The sequence below is a fragment of the Aotus nancymaae genome, unplaced genomic scaffold, assembly GCF_030222135.1.
Source record: "Aotus nancymaae isolate 86718 unplaced genomic scaffold, 86718_ANA_hifiasm-v0.15.2.pri h1tg000040l, whole genome shotgun sequence".
NCBI classification, from domain to species: Eukaryota; Metazoa; Chordata; class Mammalia; order Primates; family Aotidae; genus Aotus; species Aotus nancymaae.
Genome location: NW_026988454.1, coordinates 15,392,930 through 15,418,193, shown reverse-complemented (window position 1 = coordinate 15,418,193; position 25,264 = coordinate 15,392,930). Strand labels below are relative to the sequence as shown.

At 35.1% G+C, this 25,264-nt stretch overlaps 1 protein-coding gene across 15 annotated transcripts in view; it reads right to left on the bottom strand.

Moving 5' to 3' along the window:
- The window catches only part of SYNE1 (spectrin repeat containing nuclear envelope protein 1), a 521,352-nt gene that overhangs the window by 375,398 nt on the left and 120,690 nt on the right, over nt 1–25,264 (bottom strand). For 14 of the 15 annotated variants that reach the window (XR_010336584.1, XM_064360559.1, XM_064360560.1 and 11 more), the window contains 8 exons: nt 24,814–24,906; nt 23,990–24,168; nt 19,062–19,258; nt 16,578–16,687; nt 12,674–12,724; nt 9,199–9,306; nt 5,920–6,057; nt 4,158–4,322 (listed from right to left, as the gene is read on the bottom strand). Coding sequence is in view for 14 of the 15 variants with exons in the window: in XM_064360559.1 (XP_064216629.1) it covers nt 4,158–4,322; nt 5,920–6,057; nt 9,199–9,306; nt 12,674–12,724; nt 16,578–16,687; nt 19,062–19,258; nt 23,990–24,168; nt 24,814–24,906 (1,041 nt within the window). In the remaining variant the exon portion in view is untranslated. The remainder of the gene's footprint in view (nt 1–4,157; nt 4,323–5,919; nt 6,058–9,198; nt 9,307–12,673; nt 12,725–16,577; nt 16,688–19,061; nt 19,259–23,989; nt 24,169–24,813; nt 24,907–25,264) is intronic. The other variant, XM_064360551.1, reaches the window with a different exon arrangement.

The window sequence follows — 25,264 nt, the reverse complement described above, 5'->3', positions numbered from 1 at the left end:
GACTTGTCTGACTGGAGAGGAAGGTACTTGACAAAGAGCTTGTGGAGGGGTCACATTTACTGGTGATGAGCATTCTAGGCTATGCCTGTGGAGGCAGTGGCTAGGGCTGGGTGTAGGACAGGATCCTGGGGGAAGAGGAGGTCAAGAACCTGAGAGGTCAGGATATTGGGAGGATCATCTATAGGTTACTGAACTTACTAAGAATTATGTCATGCATTGTCCTCCAGGAAATAAAATTTTCAAGAAAGAAGGGAAAGTGATCCAGGTAGGGTTGGTAACTGCTAAGGATGAGTAGCAGGTGGCAGAGTCTGATGGCTACTTTCATGATTCCTTATGACTGAAAGCCTTATTTTGCCAAAGCAATACTACTACTAATAAATTAGTCAGTATAATCACCTACAAGTACGATATGCAATAGCTTTGTGGTCACATTTTAAGCTTAGTGTTGAAGACAACTGGGGTCATCAGCTGTGTGAACTTGGGAAGGTCACTTAACCTCTCTCTACCTACAGTTTCCCATCAGCAAAAGAGGATAATAGTACCTGTCTCACATTTGTCATATTAAGTGTTTGGTAAAAATCAAATACTTAGGACCGAAACCTGGTTAAGTCCTCCATAATAGTTAGCTGTGGCTTTTGTCATTTTTTTCTAGATAACTGAACATTAGGGTAACTGGAAAACAGAAAAGATAATACAGGTACACTTTATTTTGCATAATAAATAAGTTTATATATATGTTCATGTATATATTATGTTCATATACATATTTATGAGAACTAAATTGTGATTTTCCCAATTTATTGCATCTCCAAGTGAGCCCAATATACCAGCATAGAGGTGTTATATCAAATTGAGGTACCGAGTTGGTGCCATTCAGGAAACTTAAAATTTTTAGTTGTTTTAATAAGTCAAATTTGGCCAGGTGTGGTCGCTCACGCCTCTAATCCCAGAACTTTGGGAGGCTAAGAAGGGCGGATCACTTGAGGTCAGGAGTTTGAGACTAGCCTGTCCAACATGGTGAAACCCTGTCTCTACTGAAAATACAAAAATTAGCTAGGCATGGTGGAAGGTGCCTGTAATCCAGCTACATAGGAGGCTGAGGCAGGAGAATCGCCTGAACCTGGGAAGCAGAGGTTGCAGTGAGCTGAGATCACGCCATTACATTCCAGCCTGAGAGCAACAGACTGGGCCTCCGTTTCAATAAGAATAAGAATAATTCAAACTTTTCACCCTAAGGCTCAGCTTATTATAGGCTTCTAATATATATATTTTCAATGGGTGAGAATTGATCTTAAAATTGACAATTTAATTGTTTTATGAGCTACTTTAAGTACTCATGCCCAGGCGTAGTAAAAGTTTCTTCCTCAATAAAAAGATAATTCTGATATTCACCGTGAACCTGGTCTAAGCCCCTACCTACCTCTGCTTTTTACCTTTATCTCTTTATTATATTCCTTGGTTTTCTCTTTAGTCTGTTCCTTTCTGGGTTTTTGTTTGTTTGTTTGCCTCAGATAATCACTTTCTCCAACTCCTGCCCCTCAATCTCTCCCTGATCCATTTCATTCCTAGTTTTCATGCCTTGTTCACCACGACTTTGGCAGACAGATTGTTCTAGCTGTATCCTTGGGGCTTGGCACAGGGTCTGTGTCTCTCTCTGTCTCTCAAGGGAGCTAGAAGGGCTCATGAAGGGCCTGAAATCATATAATCAATGAAATATACAGAGAGCATGTGCATTGACCAACTTAGAACCCACTCCCCTGTAGGAGATGTTACTGCCTATAGTGTGCCTTGAATTAATATTTCTACAAACTCTTACAATTAGCTAGTAAATAGCCGTCGCATTGTCAGACATTTTCTCTCTGGTGGGACATTTAAATCAAAGTTAAGGGTATTATAAAAAGAACAATTGTGCAGATGTTTCGCAGACCTCTAGACTGGAGGCACCACAAATGCCTGGACCTTGTCTGTGCCCCTCACCTGTTGCCCTGGAGGTGAAAACCTGCACGTAGTAGGGAAATTTGCTACCATGCCTATCTGCTGAATTAACACATTTAACTCACAATTGATATACATTCTACATTTTATTTAAAATTCCAAAGTGGCTTCTTTTGTATCAAATATGTACATCAATTAAAATAGTTTTATATGTGGGTAACAGGTACACTAGAATCCTAATCCCCATCATTATGTAATATACTCATGTAACCAACATGCACATGTGCCCCCTGAATCTAAAATTTAAAAATAAATAAATAAAAGCTGGTTAAGGTAAAAAATAAAACAGTTTAAATTATGTTTTAAATGAAAAAAATTATTGAATGTTATTTATGCTTAATTGCTAATTTGCTAAAGATGTTATTGTTTGTGTAATGCTGTTTTCACAAATTTCGGCTATGTTTTCCTTTCTCTTTTTTTTGAGACAGAGTCTCTCATTGCCACCAAGGTTGGAGTGCAGTGGTGCGATCTTGGCTCACTGTAACCTCCACCTCCCAGGTTCAAGTGATTCTCCTCTCAGCCTCGCAAGTAGCTGAGATTACAGGTGCCCACCACCACGCCCAGCTAATTTTTTGTATTTTTAGTAGAGATGGGGTTTCACCGTGTTGGCCAGGCTGGTCTCAAAGTCCTACCTCGTGATTCACCTGCCATGGCCCGTGGCCTCCCAAAGTGCTGGGATTACAGGCATGAATCACCACGCCCAGCCCCCTATTTTTAATATACTGGGGTGGTCTCAAATTTGACATGGCCCAGTTGTTTTTATGCTTTTGAGAAACCTTAACCTGACTCAATTCCAGGAAAATTCTTATGACTTGATCTTTATGAGGCCTGAACTCTGGGTCCCTTATGGCATAGCTGCCCCCACTTTAGGGCACTAAGTCACAAACATGCAGGCCCAACTTTTATATGTGAGTATCTGCACAGATGAAGAAGACCCCAAAGTCAAGCTTACATCTGAGAAGCCAGATGACAAGGAGTTCAGTGTGTGTGTTTGTCTGTGTTGGTGGCTGGAGGAGAGGAGCTAAGAGATAATCAGCAACTTGAGAAGTGTCTGAAGGCATTGAGTATCGGAAAAACCCAAGAGGAAATGGAGGCAGGAGCCTGAGTAACGGCCTCTGTAGACCATCAAACCTTGCTGTGGCCATCTAGTTTGATGAGTTTGTCTGAGGTTGAGTCTGTTGAGTTGAAATGACCAAGATCGGCAATGACATCACATCTCTGCGTCTCTGTATCTCTAGCTCCAAAAGTAAAGCCCCAGAGAGGCATAAAATAAAACCTGTCATAAATTTACTTTATGATCTTGTCTAGAATATGAAAGTCTATTTCTTTGGGGTAATTTTTTTTAAATGTCAATAATTTGGCAGAAAATATATGTGAGTTATACATTGCCCATGTGTAGTCAGAAGTAGAAATCTCTGTTTTTCACATACGCAATAATACCCCACCGTACTACAGCAAATGAAGTATACAAACTGACTTGCATAAAATGCAAGATTGTGTTAATGTGATATTAACAAAAAACAGCATTTTCAGTTAGGCCTGTACTATCACAAAACACAAAGAGGAAGTATATTGGAAGTTATACCATATACAACGGACCATATATTAAGTTTAAAACATCCCAAATTGCACCTCCTGGCACATGTACTCTGGAACTTAAAATAAAAGTTGATAAAACAAAATAAAAAGTCCCAAATGACTAAAAGACCATCAAAGCCTAACCTCACCGCTTCCTACAGCCTCCATTCCTTCTACCCCCACCCACTAGGACATAAGAACCTTTGCCTGCCTTCCTTTGAGAATGGAGGCAGAAATGAGGTCTGGAGCCAATGGCCAGCCACATTATTATGTAAATGCATACCATCTATGGGCTTATCTTTTGAAAAATAAAATATAACAACAGAAATAACAAAGATGGCTGCAGATGGAAAAAAATACCACACAGTCATGGGAAATGTCTCAGGAAATCAACCTACTGGGGTCATCATTAACCAGTGTAAGAAAGAAATCTTCAAATTAGAGAATTCTAAGAAGATGTGACAACTCTGATCATGTAGAATGAATATTTGGGGGGTCTTGACCGGGGTAGGTTGTAATCAGGCTACCTCTGAAGACCACCTTAGGGCTGTTATGCTGCAAAGTTTTCCAACCAGAACTTTTACCTTATGTTGCTCAAGTTTCCGTTGTATCGTGTTTGCTGTTTCCTCGTGGACCTGCTGAATGGTTATTTCCTCTCTCAGGGCCACCTCCGCTCTGTACAGCCAGGCACCTATGGTGCCCAGAGGTGCCGGAAGAGATTTGTCAAGCTGTATATGCCAATCACAGAGCTAAAATTTAAAAAGCAGAAAAATAAAATATCTTTAATACAGATGACAATTTATAAAATTACTCCTAAATAATAGTAAACATACATAAAGCTTTAAGTTAATGATTTCAGGCTAAGTTAATAAATATCAAATAAGCAAATGTCTGTGTTCCGAGTTTGATACTTTGGGGATGGGGAGAAAATTATAGTTACAGGCAAATTTTGAGGAAACTCAAAACACATTTTAAACATGGAAGAATATTATTAGAAGTGTAAGCAATTTTCCTCTTAGAGGGATAGCATAAAGCACCACTAACTTTCAGTGTGGCTATAGCTGAAAGAGGAAGGATCAGGATTGCTAACATGCCTGGAGGATGCAGTAGTTAGATACCTGGCAGATGTGTATTTTGGTCGTCGGAATGAGAATCCCATAAAAACCTCCCCCATGATTAGAACAAGTCCAGAAAAATTAGGGTTATCTAAGCAGCTCTGGACAAAGATGAGTTTAAAGGATTCTTTCTATAGTTCTATGATTGTCTACCCTTCTCTTCATCTGTTCCATTTTACCCAATCCTCAGACACATTTCCTAGCTTACTGGAATACCAGGTGGGATGAGTTGAGGTGCTTAGGAACTAGCCTATTCTTTAATGGAGTCACTAGAAAAAAAATGAGATTATCCAAAAAAATTAGGCTGGGTGCAGTGGCTCACTCCTGTAATCCCAGAAATTTTGGAAGCCAAGATGGATGAGATGCTTGAGATGCTTGAGCCCAGGAGTTTAAGACCAGCCTGGGCAATATAGTGAGATCTCATATCTACCAAAAAAAAAAAAAAAAAAAGAAAAACATTAGCCAAGCATGGTGGTGCATGCCTGTGGTCCCAGCTACTTGGGAGGCTGAGGTAGGAGGATTGCTTGAGCCCAGGAGGTTGAAGCTGCAGTGAGCTGTGATTGTGCCACTGTACTTTAGCCTGGGTGACAGAGCAAGATACTATCTCAAAAGCAAAATAAAATAAAAATAAAAGACATATGGTAGTTCAAGACAAATATTCTTATTAGTAATAGAAGAGTTCCAGGTGTTTGAAATCTTGATCTTTAAGCATGAAGAATATGAATATGAAAGATGCTAAGCAGTTTTTCTTCAGATTCGTGAACAATCAGATAAAAAGAGATACTTGAATTAAAGAATATAAAACTGCATGTCAATAAAGGAAGATCATTAAATGTTGATGAAACATGGTTTTGGAATACAAGAAGTTGTTGTGGCTCCATTCTGGAGAATCTGCTACAAGACAAGAGTCACTTCTTCTAAATAATCCAGAAGAAAGTTGTATGAAGTATGAAGTGATCCAGATGGTCTCAAGATTTTAATCTATCATCTAGTCAATGGCTGATATCACATACAGGGGAGGCAAGGCAAGAAAATAGCTGTTAAACCAAACACTTCCACTAACTTACAGGAAAACTAGACAAGGAGGCAAAGATTCTCTCATAGTTGAGTCTTTCTAACCTAAGACAGAGGCAGTAGAACCTGCTGTCATATCACTGTGTAGAAATAGATGATGAAAAATATTCTTTACTAAATTTATTAAGCCCTAATACAATTAATTGTGGGAACTTACCCTGGAGGACACTCTATCCCAAGATTGTTTTACCAATGCTTGGTCAAGTGACAATTTTCCGTCTCTATGTAATGGTTGTATTAAATGTTCAATCTGTTTCCTTTTCATTTCATATTGAACTCTGAAATGCTTAAATGACTAAAAGAGGAAAAACAGCATGGCAACTAGTCAAAAAAAGCAAAAGCAAAAGAAAGCACGTTTCCTAAATAACAATCTTTTCTGTTTGGATAACACTAAATATATGTTGTTGACAATAATAATGGTAGTCATTATACTAATAGCAGCTGTCATTCATCATCCATGACATAGCTTGACCCTGTGCTAAGTGCTTTCTGCCTATTATCCTCTTTCATTCTCTCCATCACCCTACAACATAGACATGCATTATTATTCTGAACCCCAGAAATGACTTATCAAGGACAAGTAGTAGAGGTAGGACTAAAGCTAGGATTTCTTATTTCTAGTAAAGTAATTTTTATACCAGTATATGTTTGTCAGGAAATCATAGTAAATAGGAGTATAAATCTTCGCTAATGATCAAGATAATTGCTTTTTTTTCAAGTACCAAACAATTTACAAATAGGAATTGCATATATTGAAATAATGCAGCATTAAAGCTATCTAGATTTGTGTTTAAGTAAGCCTGCATAAAGAGGTTTACTTTAAAGGACCATGCTTACATGATAATCCTTTGCTTTAATTTCATGGTATTAAAATATTAAGTATGTCACAGTACAGTTGACATCAATTTATCCTATGTAGACTTAACTATAAGTTTAATGCTGACATTAAAATAGTTTTAAAGTTTTATATTTTATATGAATTAAATTAACTCATCCTAAAATGTGACTCCAAATCTCAACATGAAATGAAAATATCATTAAAATGTGCAATTATGTTACAGAACAGGAGAATGGCCCTTACAAAAGCTAGCAGATAACACATCTAAAAGAATTTCAAAATTAGAAACAAACATGTAAATTCACATGAAGAACACTGGGGGGAGATAGTGAATTAGAATTTTACCTACAAGTTTACCTTCCATTTTCCCTAACTGAATGGAATTTTAAAAATACCAAAACATAGGCCAGGTGCAGTGGCTCACGCCTGTAATCCCAGCACTTTTGGAGGCCAAGGCAGGCAAATCACGAGGTCAAGAGATCGAGACCATCCTGGTCAACATGGGGAAACCCTGTCTCTACTAAAAATACAAAAATTACTACTAATTTCTCCAATTAATCCACTAAATTTTGGTATGAGATAAAAATATTAATTTTAATGTATTATTTTGGTGGTCTAATGTGTCTTACTTTTTCAATTAGTGACATATTGTTAAGAACTGTATTTATTCTGCCTCAGGCATGAATCTCCTTCACCTAACTCTTTCCTTGCTTCTCTGTGAGAAACTGGTGAGGGAGTGTAAAATACATGTATATCTTTTTAGAAATTAGTTTATGAATGATGAAAAACACAGCAAACAGATCAAGGAAGATTCAAATTAACCTAAAAAAATGAATCAAACCTGTGGACTTCTATACAGTATATAATGAATATTTATTAACATCACATTTAATCTTCCCACTGTGTTACCTATGGGGCATTCTCTGCACTTGTTTGAAATTTTCTAACCAAAAGGGTATTTCCTGAAAAGAGTGTTTAAATTTTATGCTTTTCTAAGCCTTTATTTCCCTCATGAAATAGCATCTGTATAACAGGTAGCTTTATAACTTGGAATTTATTTTTTTGATAATCTTTGCCAAACCTAAACATCATCAGTGGACTAAATAAGTATATTCACTCTGTTCTTGTCATTCTTTTCTCCATTTACTAACTTAATCATTTTTTAACGGATCTCAGCCCAGAAAATTTTATTTTGGGGAAAAAAGCTCACATTGAATTCCAATGCAAAAAAGTACATGCATATTAACCACATATTTATTGCTTTGCTAAGTTCAACAAATATAATACTGATGGTATCATCCATTTAAATTCAGGCATATTTTATAGCTATGATTATATAAAATCACTAGTGCTATGGATAAATCTTTTGGCTACCATGTTGAAGCTCTCACATCATTTTATCTTTTTCTGTAGCAGAAATGACTGAAATATTATGTAGTGCAGAATATATTATAGAATGTAATTCATGATATGCTATACTTAATTTTGCCACTATAATGGAGTGATGTTTTACATTGGGAAAAATGATAATGTTGAATCAAATAAATCAGTTTTTATTAATTTTTATTTTTTCTTCAACTTTTATTTTAAGTTCTAGGGTACATGTAGAGGATGCACAGGTTTGTTCATAGGTAATTGTGTGCCATGATGGCTTGCTGCATAGATCAACCCATCACCTAGGTATTAAGCCCAGCATCCGTTAGCTATTCTTCCTAATGCTCTCCTTCCCCTACTCCCCTAAAGACCCCAGTGTGTGTTATTCTCCCTTATGTGTCCGTGTGTTCTCATAATTCAGCTCCCACTTATGTTTGGTTCTCTGTTCCTGTGTTAGTTTGCTGAGGATAAGGGCTTCCAGTTCCATCTGTGTCCCTGAAGAGGGCATGACCTTATTCCTTTTTATGGCTGCATAGTATTCCATGGTGTATATATACCACATTTTTTTTCTGCAGTCTACAGTGATGGGCATTTGGGTTGATTCTGTGTCTTTGCTATTGAGATCACACTTTTTAAATGAGAATAACCTTTATTTTGCGTCTTGGAGGTGAAAATCAGAAGCAGAGGTTCAATTAATGACATTGTAGTGAGACTGGGGAAAAACATTAACTCTGAGCTCAACTTAAATGCAGTGGTGTTGGACTAGGCAGGTCACAGTAGAAACTGATCCCTTTAAGAGACCCATTCCAATACTCATGTTGCAATCCTTTATTAAATTCAGCCTATTTTATACTAAGTATCAATTTGACTCAGGTCTTAGTTCTTGGTAGATTTTTGTATTAGGTGACATCTATAAGATCATGAGTTCTATAAAAACAATGACTCCGCATTTGTTTTCTGAGTCATCTGTAAGACCAAGTTATGGAAAAGTGATGAAACCTCAGTGTTCCATATACAGTGTGGATACAATGCAATTTAAGACTATCTATGTAAGATAGAAATACAATTATTAAATTATTTGAAAATTTAAGGTAATGAGTTTTATATCTTTAAAGACTTTTCTCATTAATGTAAGTTGAAGCATTAAGCAGAGATCAAATGACATATATGAATCTTAGTCAAAAATAGCTTTTGAAAAATTCAAAAAGCTTTTTCATATATTACCTGATATTTATCCTGTAAATTTGATTCCACCATCTGTGCTCTTGTCAAATCTCTCTCAAATTGTTCTATCCAAACTTTCGTTTCCTTCAAAATTAGCCTGTCTTCTCTCTGGAAACAAGGAGACATTACAATTTTATTAGTATCTGTGCATTTATTTAATTGCCGATTGATACTTGACTGATCCTAGAAGAAACTTAATGTTTAGTAAGTCTCAACTGTCTCTGAAAATTTTTTTCTCCTCACCCCACCCCTTTAGGACAGTAAGAAGCAAAAGTTAAATCTATAAAAATATCTTATATTATTGAAAAATGAAATTAACCACCTCCATTTTTTTTTTTGCCAAGTAATGCTAATTTAATAAAGAAAATGTGCCCAGGAGGGAATTACACAAATGGTATGAGTAGTAGCTGGAGTAGAAACACAGTCCTGTGGGTTGCTTCCTAACCCAAGGCCATTGGTAAGCCAGAGGACAGTTCTAGATGGGATTCATTTTGACTGAATTTGAGGAGTTACAGTCAAAATACCATTGGGTAACTTGTCTATATAACTAGTTAAACTGATATCAGGTATTACAAACTCCAAGTAGACAGAAAACACATTTATCTTGTTGAATACGGTATTCCTAGACCCTGGGAGCATAATACCTATTAGAGATTTTCCAAGTAATTTGCTGAATAAATGCATTCAGGTGACCAATTGGGATTTTCATACTTATTTTCACAAATGATAAGAAGGGCCATTCTATAATAGCATTGATTTGGTGAAAATATCCTAACTTTTCATCAAGATGTAGTGTCTCATAAGAATGTCAAGTATTCATAATCCTACTGAACATGATTTTTTCAGCATTTAAAAACAGCTTTCAACTCCAGCATCTCACTTGCTGCTGAGAGTGCTGTGATACAGGTAAAATGACTGTCCCCCTTGGCAGGTGATATTTCAGAGTGGAAAGAAAGCCATTTATGGAGGCAGGCCAAACTGGTTTCAAATTCTGGCTCTGCCATACATTAGCTCTGTGAACTTGGTGTTTTTTTTTTTTTTTTCTTAATTTCTCTACTGTTGTACTAGAAGATGTACTAAAGAGTGTGTTGAATCATCATACACCCTTTCAATGGTTTTGGTGAAAATTAGAGGTAATCTATATAGCATGTCTAGTACAGAGGCTGACACATTCTCATGATCCATGCCTTCTCCCACTTTCTTGTCTTGCAAAAGCAGTCATCTCCTGCCTAAACACTTGTCACGTTTTCCCCCGGGATAATGCCGTTTTCAGAACTCAGCTCAGGCATAATATTCTCTAGGAAGCTTTTTGTAATCCAGAAGTCTGAGTGAGGGCATCTATCTCCTAACCCAGAGTTTCTGGCTGAATAGATGTGGAGTAGAGCCAAAAATCCATTTGTCTATGTTCTTTAGACACCAGGTGTTCTGGTGCTGCTGGTGAAGGAACCATATATTTAGAACGCTTCTTTATGATCCTGTGACAACCTGAGCTCTAATATTCACCTAGATGCATTATATTGTATTTGTCCCCCTTCACTGTCTCTCGTTTTCTCAATTTTAAAGTCAATCTTCTGTGTCCTTGGATTCAATCAACAGCAGATTAAAAATATTTGGAAAATAAACAATAAAAATAACAATACAGCAGTAAAGACAAGACAAACAAAATATGATACAATGTAACAACTATTTAAATAGCATTTACATGGAGTTAGGTATTATATGTAAGCTAGAGATTAAAGTGTATGGGAGGAGATGTGTAGGTCATAAGCAAATACTATGCTATTTTATATCAGGGACTTGAACATCATGAAATTTTCTATCTTAGGGGGTCATGGAAGCTATAACTTGTGAATACCTAGGGACAACTGTACAAGCTCCTTATGTATCTTTTTAATCTCCATCATCTAACACAGTGTCTGGCACTCAGAATCACTCACTATATGACTGCAGAATAAGAGATAAGTTAGAAACATAGTTAAAAGCAGAAAGAAATGGAACTGGGGCCCAAGACTACAAAGCTTCGGTTCTTCTCAGGATGTCTTTTCTGAATGAACAGGTGAATATAATTAAGGTACATGTTTTATTATTTGTTGATTTTCACGCCCAGCAAAGCACTGATAACACATTCTTATGAGTGCAGAGGGAAAAACTGTTCTTGGTCTGTCTCCAAGATACCAGACGTCAATGTGACTGTCCCTTCACCAGAAGGGACCCATCTAACAGTGAGCACAGGACTTCATTGTGAACCTCTGAGGACAGGCTGCTCATGAACTTCTACATTTAAAAAGCACTTGACTACCCTGAAGAGGAGCTATTTGTTACCTAAAGTCATCTGAGAGAAAAGGGTTATGTTCTTAAAGTAACTTTATTAGAGTCTATTTAGTAAACGACTTTCTAATGGTTGGGAAGTGTCTAGCAGATTGCGATAAAGTGAGAAGGATGTAGCTATTTATATACTCAACATTCTCCTTTCTAAGAGAAAAATTGACGTACCAAACAATATTTATAGCCCATTAGTCTAGGGCTTTTCTTCAACTGATAACTCTCACACACATTCAGAAGACGTGAAAACCTACTGCTTATAGAAGACTACCTAAATTCCAAGCAGCTAAACTGTCAGCATTCTCTCTACTTTTTTTTCACTTTATTTTTTTCTTTCTCTCTCATTCACTCATATATACACACACACACAGACACACACAAGTCATGTTTATGTTTGTGTACCATGTTCACGTATACATAAACTAATATTTTATTGGGCATGACATTTTAAAAAATTTAGTATTTGACATGAAATTAGTTACTTTTGATTATTCTATTCCAATGTTGTTATAAAGTCTATTGTATTGATAGATCCTTAACCCAAGGCTTAGATGGAACATAAAGAAAAATGGAGAAGCTGAAATATGGGACATGCATTAAATAACTTGGATGTGGACAGGAATTCATAACTATTCATTCTGCTAACATCTTTTGAGCACCTCCTAAATGTCATGAACTTTACTAAACCACGAGAGCCAATACTGAGCAGAAGAGAGTGAGGAAACTCAGACCCACAAGCTAACCCAATACTTACCTTTTTCGTTGATTCCCGGCTCACATTTTAAGATACAAAACTAAATCTTTATTTTGTTTTTATTTTCTGTGTCACATTTAAAGACAACAAATGTAGGTATCGTATACCCTTCTTTTCATTAGTGTTATGAAGAAGTATAAAAAAGAAATTAATTGATAGATACCATTTTATAGTTAAATATTAATGGGCAAGTCCATGAGAGTAGCTTAGACTATCACTAACATTTGACAGCACATATGTATGTTATTTGTTCTGTTAGAAAGGAAACGCAAATGCCGTGATTAAAGTATTAAAAGAAATGTACACATAAAGACAAAAACATGCAACTGAATGACTAAAATGCTACAGAATGCAGGATGTTTGAAAGACGTCATCGGTGCAAGATTACTTAAATCTTACCTTAAAGTTTTGTATAGAATTTGCAAAAGATGGGAAACCTGGAAGTATTTCCTAACAATATGAAAAGATAATATATAGAAACATAAAATAAATAGGGACAAAAATTATTCATGAAACAAGAAGAAAATCAATGGAGAGGCATCTGCCTTTAGAGAAACAGGCAATCATTTCAAGGGTATAATCACTTTAAGGCATTTTCATAGCTTTTGAAAACATAAAAATATTCAACTCCAGTAAGGCAACACAGTTTTCTAGAAAACAACATTTTTATTTTAACTTGAAATAGTTATATGTAGCTATATATTTTGTAAACATGTCTCAAAATAGCATTAAATATTTTAGAAGGTGAACTATTTAAAGAGAAGGTATATGGACTCATATTATTTTCCCTATAAATATACACAGCATGCATGTTTCTTTGTCCTCATAAGAATTAAGCCTGTGTTGTGTTTCACAGGGCAGTCAGGAATATTTGTTGCAATGGAAGAATGGACGGGTAAAAAAATAAACTAAAGTGTAGAAGGTGAATGAGATAAGCCAATAGACCTATTTTATTTATTTATGGCTGAGTGCTAATTATTCAAGAAACATCTTAAGTGGAAAAGTTTATCAGTTTTACTGGATGAAGTAAAAAAAAAAAAATCCATGGTGATGTCGATTTTCAGTAAGAAAATCATATTTAAAATGGTATCCATAAAATATTTAATTAAAATAAAATCACAAAGGGGATATATAAATCAAATACACACAAAAATGAAAGTCTGATAGATATGTTCATGCCAAGAATTTTTTTAAATAATGAATTAAGAGAGTAAGAGCTGAGTGACAGATACTGAGTACTTTGAGGTGATGGTTCAAAACTAGTAAGAATAGTTTACAAAGTATTAAAGGTTCACTAGACAGAATTAGGTGACGTGACCAGTAACTGTGTTAAACAAATATAAGCCCTACATCATAAAAAATAAAAAATTAAATCATTCAAAATATTCAAAACAAGCCAGGTGCGGTGGCTCACACCTGTAATCCCAACACTTTGGGAGGCCAAGGCAGGTGGATCACGAGATCAGGAGATAGAGAACATTCTGGTCAACATGGTGAAAACCTGTCTCTACTAAAAATACAAAAATTAGCTGCACATGGTGGCACGTGCCTGTAATCTCAGCTACTTGGGAGGCTGAGGCAGGAGAATTGCTTGAACCAGGAAGTCGGAGGTTTCAGTGAGCCAAGATTGCACCGCTGCACTCCAGCTGGTGACAGAGCAAGACTTTGTCAAAAAACAAAAAAACCCAAAATATTCAAAATAGCAGTTTTAGATGTTATGCACTATATGCACTACATTACAAATGCTACTAAAAAAAAGGGCAAAGCTTCCAATATATTTTTATCAAAAATAAGTTTTGAGATAAGCCAGAAGAAACTATATGCATCCTCTTTTTAAGAAAGAGATAGAGGGAATTTTTTTAATGACCAGAATTTATTTTCCACATGATTAAAGTAACCTCTTAAAATAGTAAAGCCTTTTTAGTAAAGTATATTAAAAAGCTTATATCAATAGAGTGTGTGTTTAAAATCCCTAAGGATTTTCACATTAAAATCCTGCTCATGAGCATTAAGTAAAGCATCTCCTTTTGTTTTTTTAGATGCTTCCAGCCACAAAGTTTTACTAATCTGGAGAGATGAGTAATGTCAGAGACTTTAAAACAGTAAAACCTCAGACACCGAATTAGATATAAATCCATCTGGGTAATATAAGGACTTCACATATAAAAACCAGATGGAAGTTTGGATGGATTTTCTCAGTGCTATATGAAGTAAGTCTAATGTGTTTTCTTATAGAGTTTGTTATTCACACAGCAATATTGTCAAAACCCAGCAAGTCCCAGATAACTCCAAAATATTTGCATCAATGTATGCCAGTATTTGCACATGGAGTCTTTGCTTTAGCCATTTGTGGTGGTCTTTAGAAACAATTACTTTACTAGTAATAACTATAGATAAGTCATTCTGGTGACCAATGTTTGTGCCCCAATCCTGGCAAAGAGCAAAAGAGGTTTACTGAACTTACCGTTTTTAAAAAGCTAACACACTTCTATCAAATGCCAGATTAATTTCATCTAAGAAACCTAGGAAACAGCAGTTACCTCGTTTTGCTTCTTCTTTTATGAAGTCACTGATTTCTAACTATTGGAGCGATGTCTACTTGTAAGCTTTTGGTTACGCTTCTTGGCCTTTTTCTTCTTTAGATATGTTTCTAAGTCTATTTAGAAAGCATATTTTACAGTTTTTGGTTTTTCTTATTACTTTTCATTGTCATCTCAAACTGCTCTGAAAACTCCAGTTGAGACCCGAACAATGAAGACAGAAAGACAGTTTTTCACACATCTTGAAAATTCCATTTATTATTTTTCTGGATGTCTTTTGCCTTAAAATAAATTTTTTTTTCAGGAGGAAAGGAGAAAGGAAGAGGAGAAGCACCTTCTAGTTAATTTAAAATTCAGCAGTGAATCTCTCTCTCTATGTAATTAAAAATAGAATATAACACTACTTCAAAAATATTAGAAGAATGGTCATATCTATTGTTAAAGAATGGGAAAACAGGCAGTCTGGTATCTTAACTGGAGTGTGAAATGAGAACTTTCTACAAAGGCAATCTGATAAACATTTTTAAAAGCATCAAAATTTTGTATGCCCTTTAGCCTAGGCATTTCACTCCTAAAGAAGAATCTTAGACAGGCATGATGGCCGATGCCTGTGATCCCAGCAATGTGGAAGGCAGAGGCGGGCAGATCACTTGAGGTCAGGAGTTTGAGACCAACCTGGCCAACATGTGAAACCCAGTCTCTGCTAGAAATAGAGAAAGTTAGCTGGGCGTGGTGGTGTGCACCTGAAATCCCAGCTACTCGGCAGGCTGAGGCAGAAGAGGTATTTGAACCTGGGAGGCAGAGGTTGCAGTGAGCCAAGATTGCGCTACTGCACTCCAGCCTGAGCAAAAGAGCAAATTTCTATCTCAATGAAAGAGAATCTTAGAACAATGTTTTATTACAAGATTGTTCATAAAAGCATTGCTTATAACAACACAAATTGTAAATTAAAACATTAAGATTGGGTAATAAATTAATGTACATATATATGATGACCTGCAGAATTCTTTATAATGTTCCTGGAAGAAGAAAATAATATAATAAAATAGTATGGATACTATGATTCTGTTTTTATTAAAATATTTTATGTATCTGCCATATACATATGAATATGTTGGGAGTTAACACCAACATATTAATTTATTTTCTAAAATAGGTTCTCTCTAGAAGGTCAAATATAGAAAATATTTCCTTTTTCTTTTTTTCCTGATTTCAAAAATTTATTATAATTAACATATATAATTTGAGCAGCATGAAAAATGTTAATGTTATTTAAATTATTTAAAGCCTGGAAAAATCTAACCACAGTGAATAATTAGAACTTTTGCAAACTGTGCCTTATTTCCTTATGTTTGCTGTCAATAGATATAATAAAATTCAAGTCAAAATTAGATTTTATCAGATCAACCAGAGCCAGGGGATTCAAAATCTAGATATGCAAACGCTATGACAGAAATACAATTACTTCAATTCTCAGATCACTAAGATACAGTTCCTAACGCTGCTATCTTTCCTCAATTTTAGTTTATCAGTATCACATATCTTACATTTATTATTAGCAATGCTTTCTCTAACATATCCAACATACAAACCAGAAAGAACCTTTTCCTCTAATCATTGCCCCACTTGGTGATATTGTTTTTAAATCAGTTGCTCTCATATTAAAATGCATTCAAATTCAACTTTTTGAGAACAGTACACTCAAAAAGCTGAGTCACTGTCACTGCGTATACTAGCAATACTTGAAGAAAGCAAATACCTACATCATCCTCTTGCCCATCAGTGCCCGCATTGTGGATGTCGGGATAATGTTTCAGAAACTGGGCGACATAGGTCATAATAGACTTTTCATCTGGTTTATCCACATCAACATCTGAAAAAACAAAAGAGAAATGTGAATAAATTAATTAGCATGCATTGGATTTTAATAATACAAACTTTGGTATCTAGCTCTCATACCAAAAACACTAAATGTAGAGAGAAAACAGAAGTACTATTTAGAATTTTGGAGGATAGGAGGGTAAACCAAATTTAGTCTGGATATTACATGATGGAAATTATATTACTCAGAAAGATGACACATTTTAGCAAACATTTAAGAAAATAGCATATATGTCATTTAAATAATCTCAACATTCATTCCTCAAAAATTTGAGATACTGCATGGTTACTCAAACATTCTGTCTAGTTAATAGAACACAAATAAAATGTAAATTTTAGAACCGGCATAAATGGGTAGTACAGAAATGCTTGCAAGTATGACAGTGAATGACAGCTCATATACTATATATGGCCGAATAGAAACAAGCCTCCTCTCTGCCCCTACAAATTTCGCTTTAGAAGAACATGAGATGCCTTATATTCAATTTCCTAGGCAGCCTCATCTTTGTGGAGCATTCTCTCCAAATTACAGTGCTTTGAGCAATCAAGCACTCTTTGAGAGAAACTGAGAAGATCTCAATTACTGTAATTTTGAAGCTTATAGATATTTATCCGATACTAATGGCAAAAGTCAGGCAAATAAATTTATACAGATTTAGTAATTATACATGGAGGTAAGAATGCATAAGTAAAAAATATAATGTAAACAAATCCTTTAAATATCAATTTTAAAGGCAATAAAAATGATTATACTTGGCAGAGCAATTTATAGAGCAAAAAGCAAACCAAATTGTCATAATAAAGTATAAAACTAATCTTATCTTTTGTAAATGTTCTTTTTAATTAGAGGTATAATTTCTAGAGACTTGCAACGTAGGGTTTAACAGTGCTGCAACTCACACCATTTAAAAGGAAGCAAAGATAATATATTCCAAAATTTGTTAAATGACTCAAAGGTGATGAGTCAAACTGTTGTGCAAAACTTTTTTTCAGGAAATAAGAAAGTGGAAAGGAAAGCAACATTTAACACATGATTTAACATAGTATATCCTGTTAACTCTATATGTAAAACACAAAATAATTATTATAATAGCTATTGGTCTATTTAATCTGTATCCCTAAAAGCTTATACATCCAACTTGGCTAAGTAACTTTCTGAAGGGGAAGTTCTTATTAAGAAATTAGAGGACTGTCTTATGTCTAGGATAGCCTTCTATTTAGGCAACCTCAGTTTCTGACCATCAAAGAAAATATTAAGATCTTGGGATCTAATGGATATGAAAGAATCATTTATATTCTCCTTTCATCCCACTCTAGGAATAATATCAGCTCTGTTACATCCTTTGTGTTTTTCCCTTGATTTATTTTTATGCAGAAAGGAGGCAGAAAGCCCTTTGATATCCTAGTGAAAGTAAGGGGTGGGGACAGGGTACGATTCAAAACAGAATCCTAAAATGGCAAGGAATCTCCATGGGGCCCTTCATCTCAGAGGAAACCTAACTGGGTCTCTATAACTTACTCCTGGAAACACAAGTCTATCCTCTTTGTTTCAGAGCTAGGAAAGTTCAGTCTGAAATTCCATCATTAAAAATAATTTTCAGTGGATCTCACGAAGATAGAGAGTAGATTGGTGGTTGCTAGAGGCCAGGAAGGGTAGGGAAGAGAGGGGAAAAATAATTTGCTTTTGCTGTGTATTTAAATTTTTGCATTGATTAATAGAAATGTCCATAATTGCCAACCCAAATAAGAAATTATCCGTGACATTTGGAAACTTCACCTTGGTACTTTTGTTTCAACATAACTACTGTTTATAAAAGTTTATCAAAGGCATCTAAATTGTCTTTTGAAGGCTTGAAAGAGTTAACTCCATTTCTAAAAAGTCTTAGCATTCACAGCCTTACCAAAAAACATGCCAAATGATTGAAACGACAAATATGAGTCAAACATTTTTGCAGTTTGCTGATTGACACCAAATCACTGCATGGTTAACAACATTTGTAAGTATGAATAATCTATGTCTTCCAGACCTCTGAGATTATATAGAGTAATTATATTACCCTGTCACCTACCTCCATACACACACTTCTAAAACTTTCATTCCACCCTTAAGTATATTAAGTCCAGTTCACCTGACTGAAACACCAATGCCAAAGTGCTGTTTGGAGCAACGGAATCATATTTTACCCCAAACATCATGGTAGATATTTATCCAGAAGAAAATTGATGCAGGAAAATACCATTTCTTCCCACTTTTCTCCAGCTTTCTGGCCTCCAATAGAATCTTGGAAGTCATGTGTATTTCTGGGTTTGTGACATACAAACCCTCTGTGTTTAGGTATACAACAGTCAGTGAATATTCCGCCTACCTTCAGGATCTAGCAGTCTTGGGATCCCCAGCTCTGTTTCTGCAATAGTGAAAGCATCCTCCAGATTTTCTCGGTTGGATCTTCCTTTCACTTTCTCCAAGTCTACCAGTTCAGGTCGAATGGCATGAATAACCGAATGAAAGGCAACCCCACTTCTCCAACTCTTCCCAAAATCCTTTACTTCTATTCCAGTCTGTCTTTGTGTTACAAAAAAAAAAAATGATGTCACATTCTGAATAGATAAAAGCACCTTCTTCAAGGTCTCATGCAAAATTCAATGCTTTTCACCAACAATATGCAGAGAGCTGTATCAGTTGATTGTGTTTGAGAAAAATTAAGGAAAACAAATTTTTTCAATGAATTGTACAACAAGATAAGATGTAGAAATTCCCTTTCTATATTTAGAGATTTCTATGTTGGATTTTTCAGTAACTAAGACAGTTAATTTAAAGCATTTTTAACATTTATTTTATAAAGAAAAATTAATTTAGAGGAAAATGTCTGAAAAAAATTTTGAGAAAACAAATTATAAAGATGCCAAAAGTAACAGCAATTAACCACTGTATATTTTCTGAAGAAAGATCTAACACATTTCTAGTGGGAAGCAGCACTGTGTGGTACACAGGTTATAAGAGACTAAGATAACGTGGCTGAATACTTTCAAATGTAATATAATAAATAGACAAAGGCAAACATTGCAATTATATCTCTTAAAGTGTTCACAAGGGACCCTGTATTCCACCTAAATGCAAACAATAATTCCAATTACTCCATCAATAAAATTGTTTTTAAACTCCTTTTTTGTAATTGCCTTGAGGGCAATTCCCTGGTGGTAAATCTTTTTTCTTTGGTGGTGGATTTGATTAACTCAAAGCCAGTTATTAAGAAACTGATTCAAGTTGGCAGTCATATTTTGCTGTTGGAAAACAGAAGTGAGGCAACCTCACAATGAATGATATTTTTTTCTACATGTAACTTATCAATTATTAAGGCAGTTCCAGAAACAGTCGTAAAGATGGTTTTGAGAATCAGCTGCCCCCCTTCATTAAGTGGAGGGCCTGCAAATATGATCACTGAATTGGGGAACATTCAATGGATAAAGCCATCTGGTAGTGTCTTTTTAAAAGTTAGTTTCATTAACCTTATAGTTGTCTCTAAATAAAGCAAAAATATCATTCAATTAATTTTTACTAGAATCTCAAAATTTTCATGAAAAAATACAACCTGACTGGTATGCTGATTAATACAAATAATTTGTGTCTATTGTCATTATTACCATTGAGACAGAGTCTCACTCTCTCTGTTGCCTAAGCTTGAGTGCAGTGGCACAATCTCGGCTCACTGCAACCTCCACCTCCCAGGCTCAAGAAATTCTTGTGCCTCAGCCTCCTGAGTAGCTGGGATTTTAGGTTGTGCCACCACGCATGGCTAATTTTGTATTTTTAGTAGAGACGGGGTTTCACCAAGTTGGCCAGGCTGGTCTCAAATTCCTGGCCTCAAGTGATCCACTGGCCTCAGCCTCCCAAAGTGCTGGGATTATAGGTGTGAGCCATGATGTCTGGTCTATCCTTAAATTTTACCACAGAGAACTTATCATTCACTTTAAAACATGTTTTACTAATGTATACTTTTTGCATAAGATATATTATGCATCATTGAAGCTGATCATTGGTTTCATCAGTAAATATCCTAAAAATAATTTTATGAGACTCCAGCAATTGTAAAGTAATCTTGAATCTTCTCTTAGTTATTTTCAAGCTTATGTCTCTGGCAGTATGGATATAATTGTTTTCAGCAGACAGCTGACATCCATGCAGGTTGAACAGTATGTCCTTTTTATCTATTCATTTGTAATCTATCTCTGGCTTCATTTTATTTTTCTTTGCCCACATTTCCTCATTTAAAATTTTTTTTATCTTGTTAAGCCACCTCAAATTAGTTTTTAACAAAATTAAGTGGAGTGTAAATAATTAGCTAATACCATGTAATTAGCTATTTTCTAATTTTCTTGAACTTGTTTATTGTTTTAGACGTTTTCAAAGAGAAATACACACTGTTTTTCTAAATATATTTAGAAATAATTAAATATGTACTGTACTGAAATTAAAAATGTTTCAGAATGTTTTCTTTCTTCTATATTTACTGAAAAAATTTATGTTGATATGCACATACACACACACAGTTTACTACTATATCAGTTAAAGTAGTAGGTAATATTCTTTCAAAGTTTTAGTTTTAGTTCAAGCCTCTTATTTGAGAATTTTAGATACAAACCCAAAGAAAACTTAGACACACCAATTAAAGAAGTGATGAAGGGTGCCCATTGTATAAGCATTTCTGACCGCTTATATGTACTTACTTCAAGTTACTCTGAATAACTATGGATATACATACATTCATTTATTTTATCTTACTAATTTTTGTATGATAATATAATTGTTTTTCTTATACATGTGGCAATAGGTATGCAAATGTAAGATATGCTATAACTTAATGCCTTTATTTCTGAGAATATGTATTGATAGTGAATGAAATTAGTTTTAAAAATTAGAGGGCTTAATTGTCTTATATTACTGAAACCATTTTTTAAATTTATTTCTCAAATATTTTTAAACTTTGTATGAAACAGTGGATATATCCTGATAACTAGTCTAGTGTTCTCTGGGTGTTTTATCATTTCCCACCATCTTGAATCTTATGAGTGTGATGAACTTCTAGACTAGAGTCCCACAGATAATGGATAATAGATAGATAATAGATAATGGCTTTAGGAATAACATCACTCATATCTGGAAATGGATATATATTCTAAAGTCTTTTACACATGTTTGATAATAAGTTGCTTGAAAAGTACATACTGGGATAGTATAAACAGAAGTTTTTAGAACAAATTGTCAACAGTCTTGTAGCACAATGGAAACATGTTCATTACAGAATTTCTATGGCAGAGAAAAGTCATCTCCCCAAACCTCTACAATTTACGCAGCTATAAAAGAAAAGGATCTTATTGATTGTTCATGGGTGGGGAACCCTCAGGTCCAGGACTCTGGACATTTGCCCAGATAAGAAAAGTAAAACTTCCACTGATGTTACCAATATATAAGCTGTAGCAATGACTTTGAGCTGTCACCAGACTCTTGCACATCTTTGAAACCCAACATAGCATGCATGAAACTAAATTAAATGCTGGATAACTCCAACAGCATTAAATTTGAAGCTACAGTTTTATTAAAATAAAATCAATTTGTTTTTGGTTAATTTAATGCTGTGTGAAGCAATGGACCATGGAATATCACCTTGACATTATTACAAAGTTTAATTGCAATAGCATCACAACACATCAGCATGTAGTCACCAGTCTTCTCCCTACCCAGTTAAGTTGAAATAGAGATTAGCAATGCCCCTGTGGATGCAATTAAACAGTGTACCAGCAATGTGGAAAGGGTTTTTTATTTCATTTCTATGACAAATTCTAAAGAGCCACAAAGCTTTTTTTTTCAGAAATATATTTGACTACAAACTGAATAATGAAAACATACCCCAAATTAGAAAAACTAGCAACACACTTTAAAAGCTAAACAAACAACATAAATTAGTAACACTAATGACTTCTTTTTTGTTTCTCTTTTTCTTTTTGCACTTCAAACACCTTAAAAATAGCACTCCCTATGTTTAGCACCTCAATATTTTATAAGTACTTGTTTACAACTATTTTCCAGAAATAGAGAATCAAATTCAGATTAGATTTAAGCATGCAATACAAGATAAAAAGTGAGTAATTTTACGTGTTGTTTAGAAAAATTAAAAAAAGCATACTCTCTACATGAAGGGACTTATCCCTGACCACATCAGACCACAAAATACTTGTATAATCAACTGAAAAATCCCTTGAAATTGGTATGAGAAAATACTTTTCGAGAGCATTCATTTTCTTTTCTTTTCTCTTTTTCCTTTTCTTCTTTTCTTTCTTTTTCTCTTTTTTTTTTTTTTTTTTTTTGAGAGGGAGTCTAGCTCTGCCGCCCAGGCTGGAGTGCAATGGCGCAATCTTGATCTTGGCTCACTGCAACCTCTGCTTCCCAGGTTCAAGCGATTCTAGTGGCTCAGTCTCCAGAGTAGCTGGGATTACAGGCGTGCACCACCACACTCGGCTAATTTTTGTATTTTTAGTAGAGATGGGTTTCACCATATTGGCCAGGCTGGTCTCAAACTCCTGAACTGAAGCAATCTGCTCACCTCAGCCTCCCAAAGTGCTGGGATTATATGTGTGAGTCACCGCGCCTGGCTGAGAGCAGTCATTTTCTATCCACTATTATCATATAAATGTGTACACATGTAAATTTATTATGCTTAGAGGAAAGCTAAAACCTAGATGCAAATTCTCAGTTCATAAAGCTAGAGCTAACAAAAAATCTACACTCTAGATAAAAAAATGAGACCAAAGGGAAAAATTTTAAAAAATAAAATTGCTAGAAAATTTCAGAACATAAAAACAAACATAATTGTTTTAGAATGGGTACTTTAGTTCATATTGTTCTTAAATAGAACACAAACATCCCTCATGAAGAGATAACCAAGTTTAAACTTCGAATTTATTTGTGTAAAGATCATTTAATAGGAGCAGAAACTCTAAACAATGACCTAAATAGAATTAGCCCTCATGCTACTCATCAAAGTTAGGATTAATCAGTTTAATTAATTAGGCCCAATCACATGAATGAAGAAAAAATTATTTTATAAGAGCATTTTTCTAGAGTATTAGTGGTGATTTGTTTTTATATCCCAATTCAAGGGAAGAGTGAAACAAGTGCTAAAGCAAAGCCATTCATTCAAATGTCTCTTCACATTTTGCAATCATTAGGTGTAACTGGTAATACATTCATAACAAGTTATTTAACCGTTTCAAATTTAGACAAACTCTTGATACTTACTTCCCAGCCGTGTACTGAACCCACTTTAATAAAGCCTTCTTAGCATTCCCTTGGATCTTGGTAGTCACCTTCCGTTTACTTGGAGGGCTGGGAGTCTCAGAGCTAATTAAGCTGTCCACGGAGGATGCGCTGCTGGACAAAGACTGGAGCTGGGGCAGGTTGCTGGTCAACTCTTCAATCTGTTTATGAGTTAACAGCCAGCAGAAATATAAGCATTATCTTTGTTGTTATTTCCCCAGATATTTTACTTTTCCAGCTACAAATGAGTTATGTTAACTCTTTTGACACCCCTGACAAAATGCAAGCTCTCAACGGGCATGATGGATACCTTACTCCTCTTTGCACTTCCCATTGCTCCCCTAGCTGTATCTTACACACAAGAATACATATTTGTAGATTACCTGAATGAATTAATCAATTAAAATCTAACCTAATGGTTAGAACAATTATTCTGGATAGAATGGCAACTTCGTTTCTTCCCTTCATGTCTACAAGGAGCTTAGAACTGCTCCCTTCCAAAGAAAAAAGACAATTTTCCTGAGCTCCTTCTGCACCAATATTTCATCTCCACTGTGAGATGCTCACTTTTCAGACTGGGCACCTCTGCTGGAGTTCTTTGGGGTGTAAGGTTCCATGTGCAACAGCTTTTCAAGGGAAAAGAGGAAATTCTGCTACCAAAGAAACAACGTATGTGTGAAAGATACATTTCTGCTAAGTTAAGGATCAACCCCAAATATATGACAAATGAGATCATTATTAAAATGTCAACCATGATCTATCTCCGAGACATTGCATCAACTAAAAAAGGAACTGTAGCACAATACCTGGAAATACAGAATAATGGTCCACATCAATCCAAGAACTATTGAGGGTCGCCCATCAGCTATATCAGTAGAGTTAATGTTGACTAATTTAATCTGTTTAAAAAAAGAGAAATTGTGCTAGTAATGTACAGGAACATGATAACTCATTTAATTATGTAACAATTAGGCCTTTAGTAGACATCAATAAGATTTGATCATGCCTATGTAATGGTACACAGGAGTAAGTAGAGTGAGGCATTGAAACAAACAAGCATATGGTTTCAGTGAAAATTTCGGGGGGATTTGTTAGATGTATAAAGTAAAAACTATAAAATGGATTTCAGAAACTTCTTTTGTTTAAAGTTGAAAAAATATAACATGCAGGGAATTACCAACAAAAATGCCAAACAGAAAAATGTGTTATTCTTTATACTTAGAGGTTGACTGGAGCTTAAAATAAATTGGAATGAGA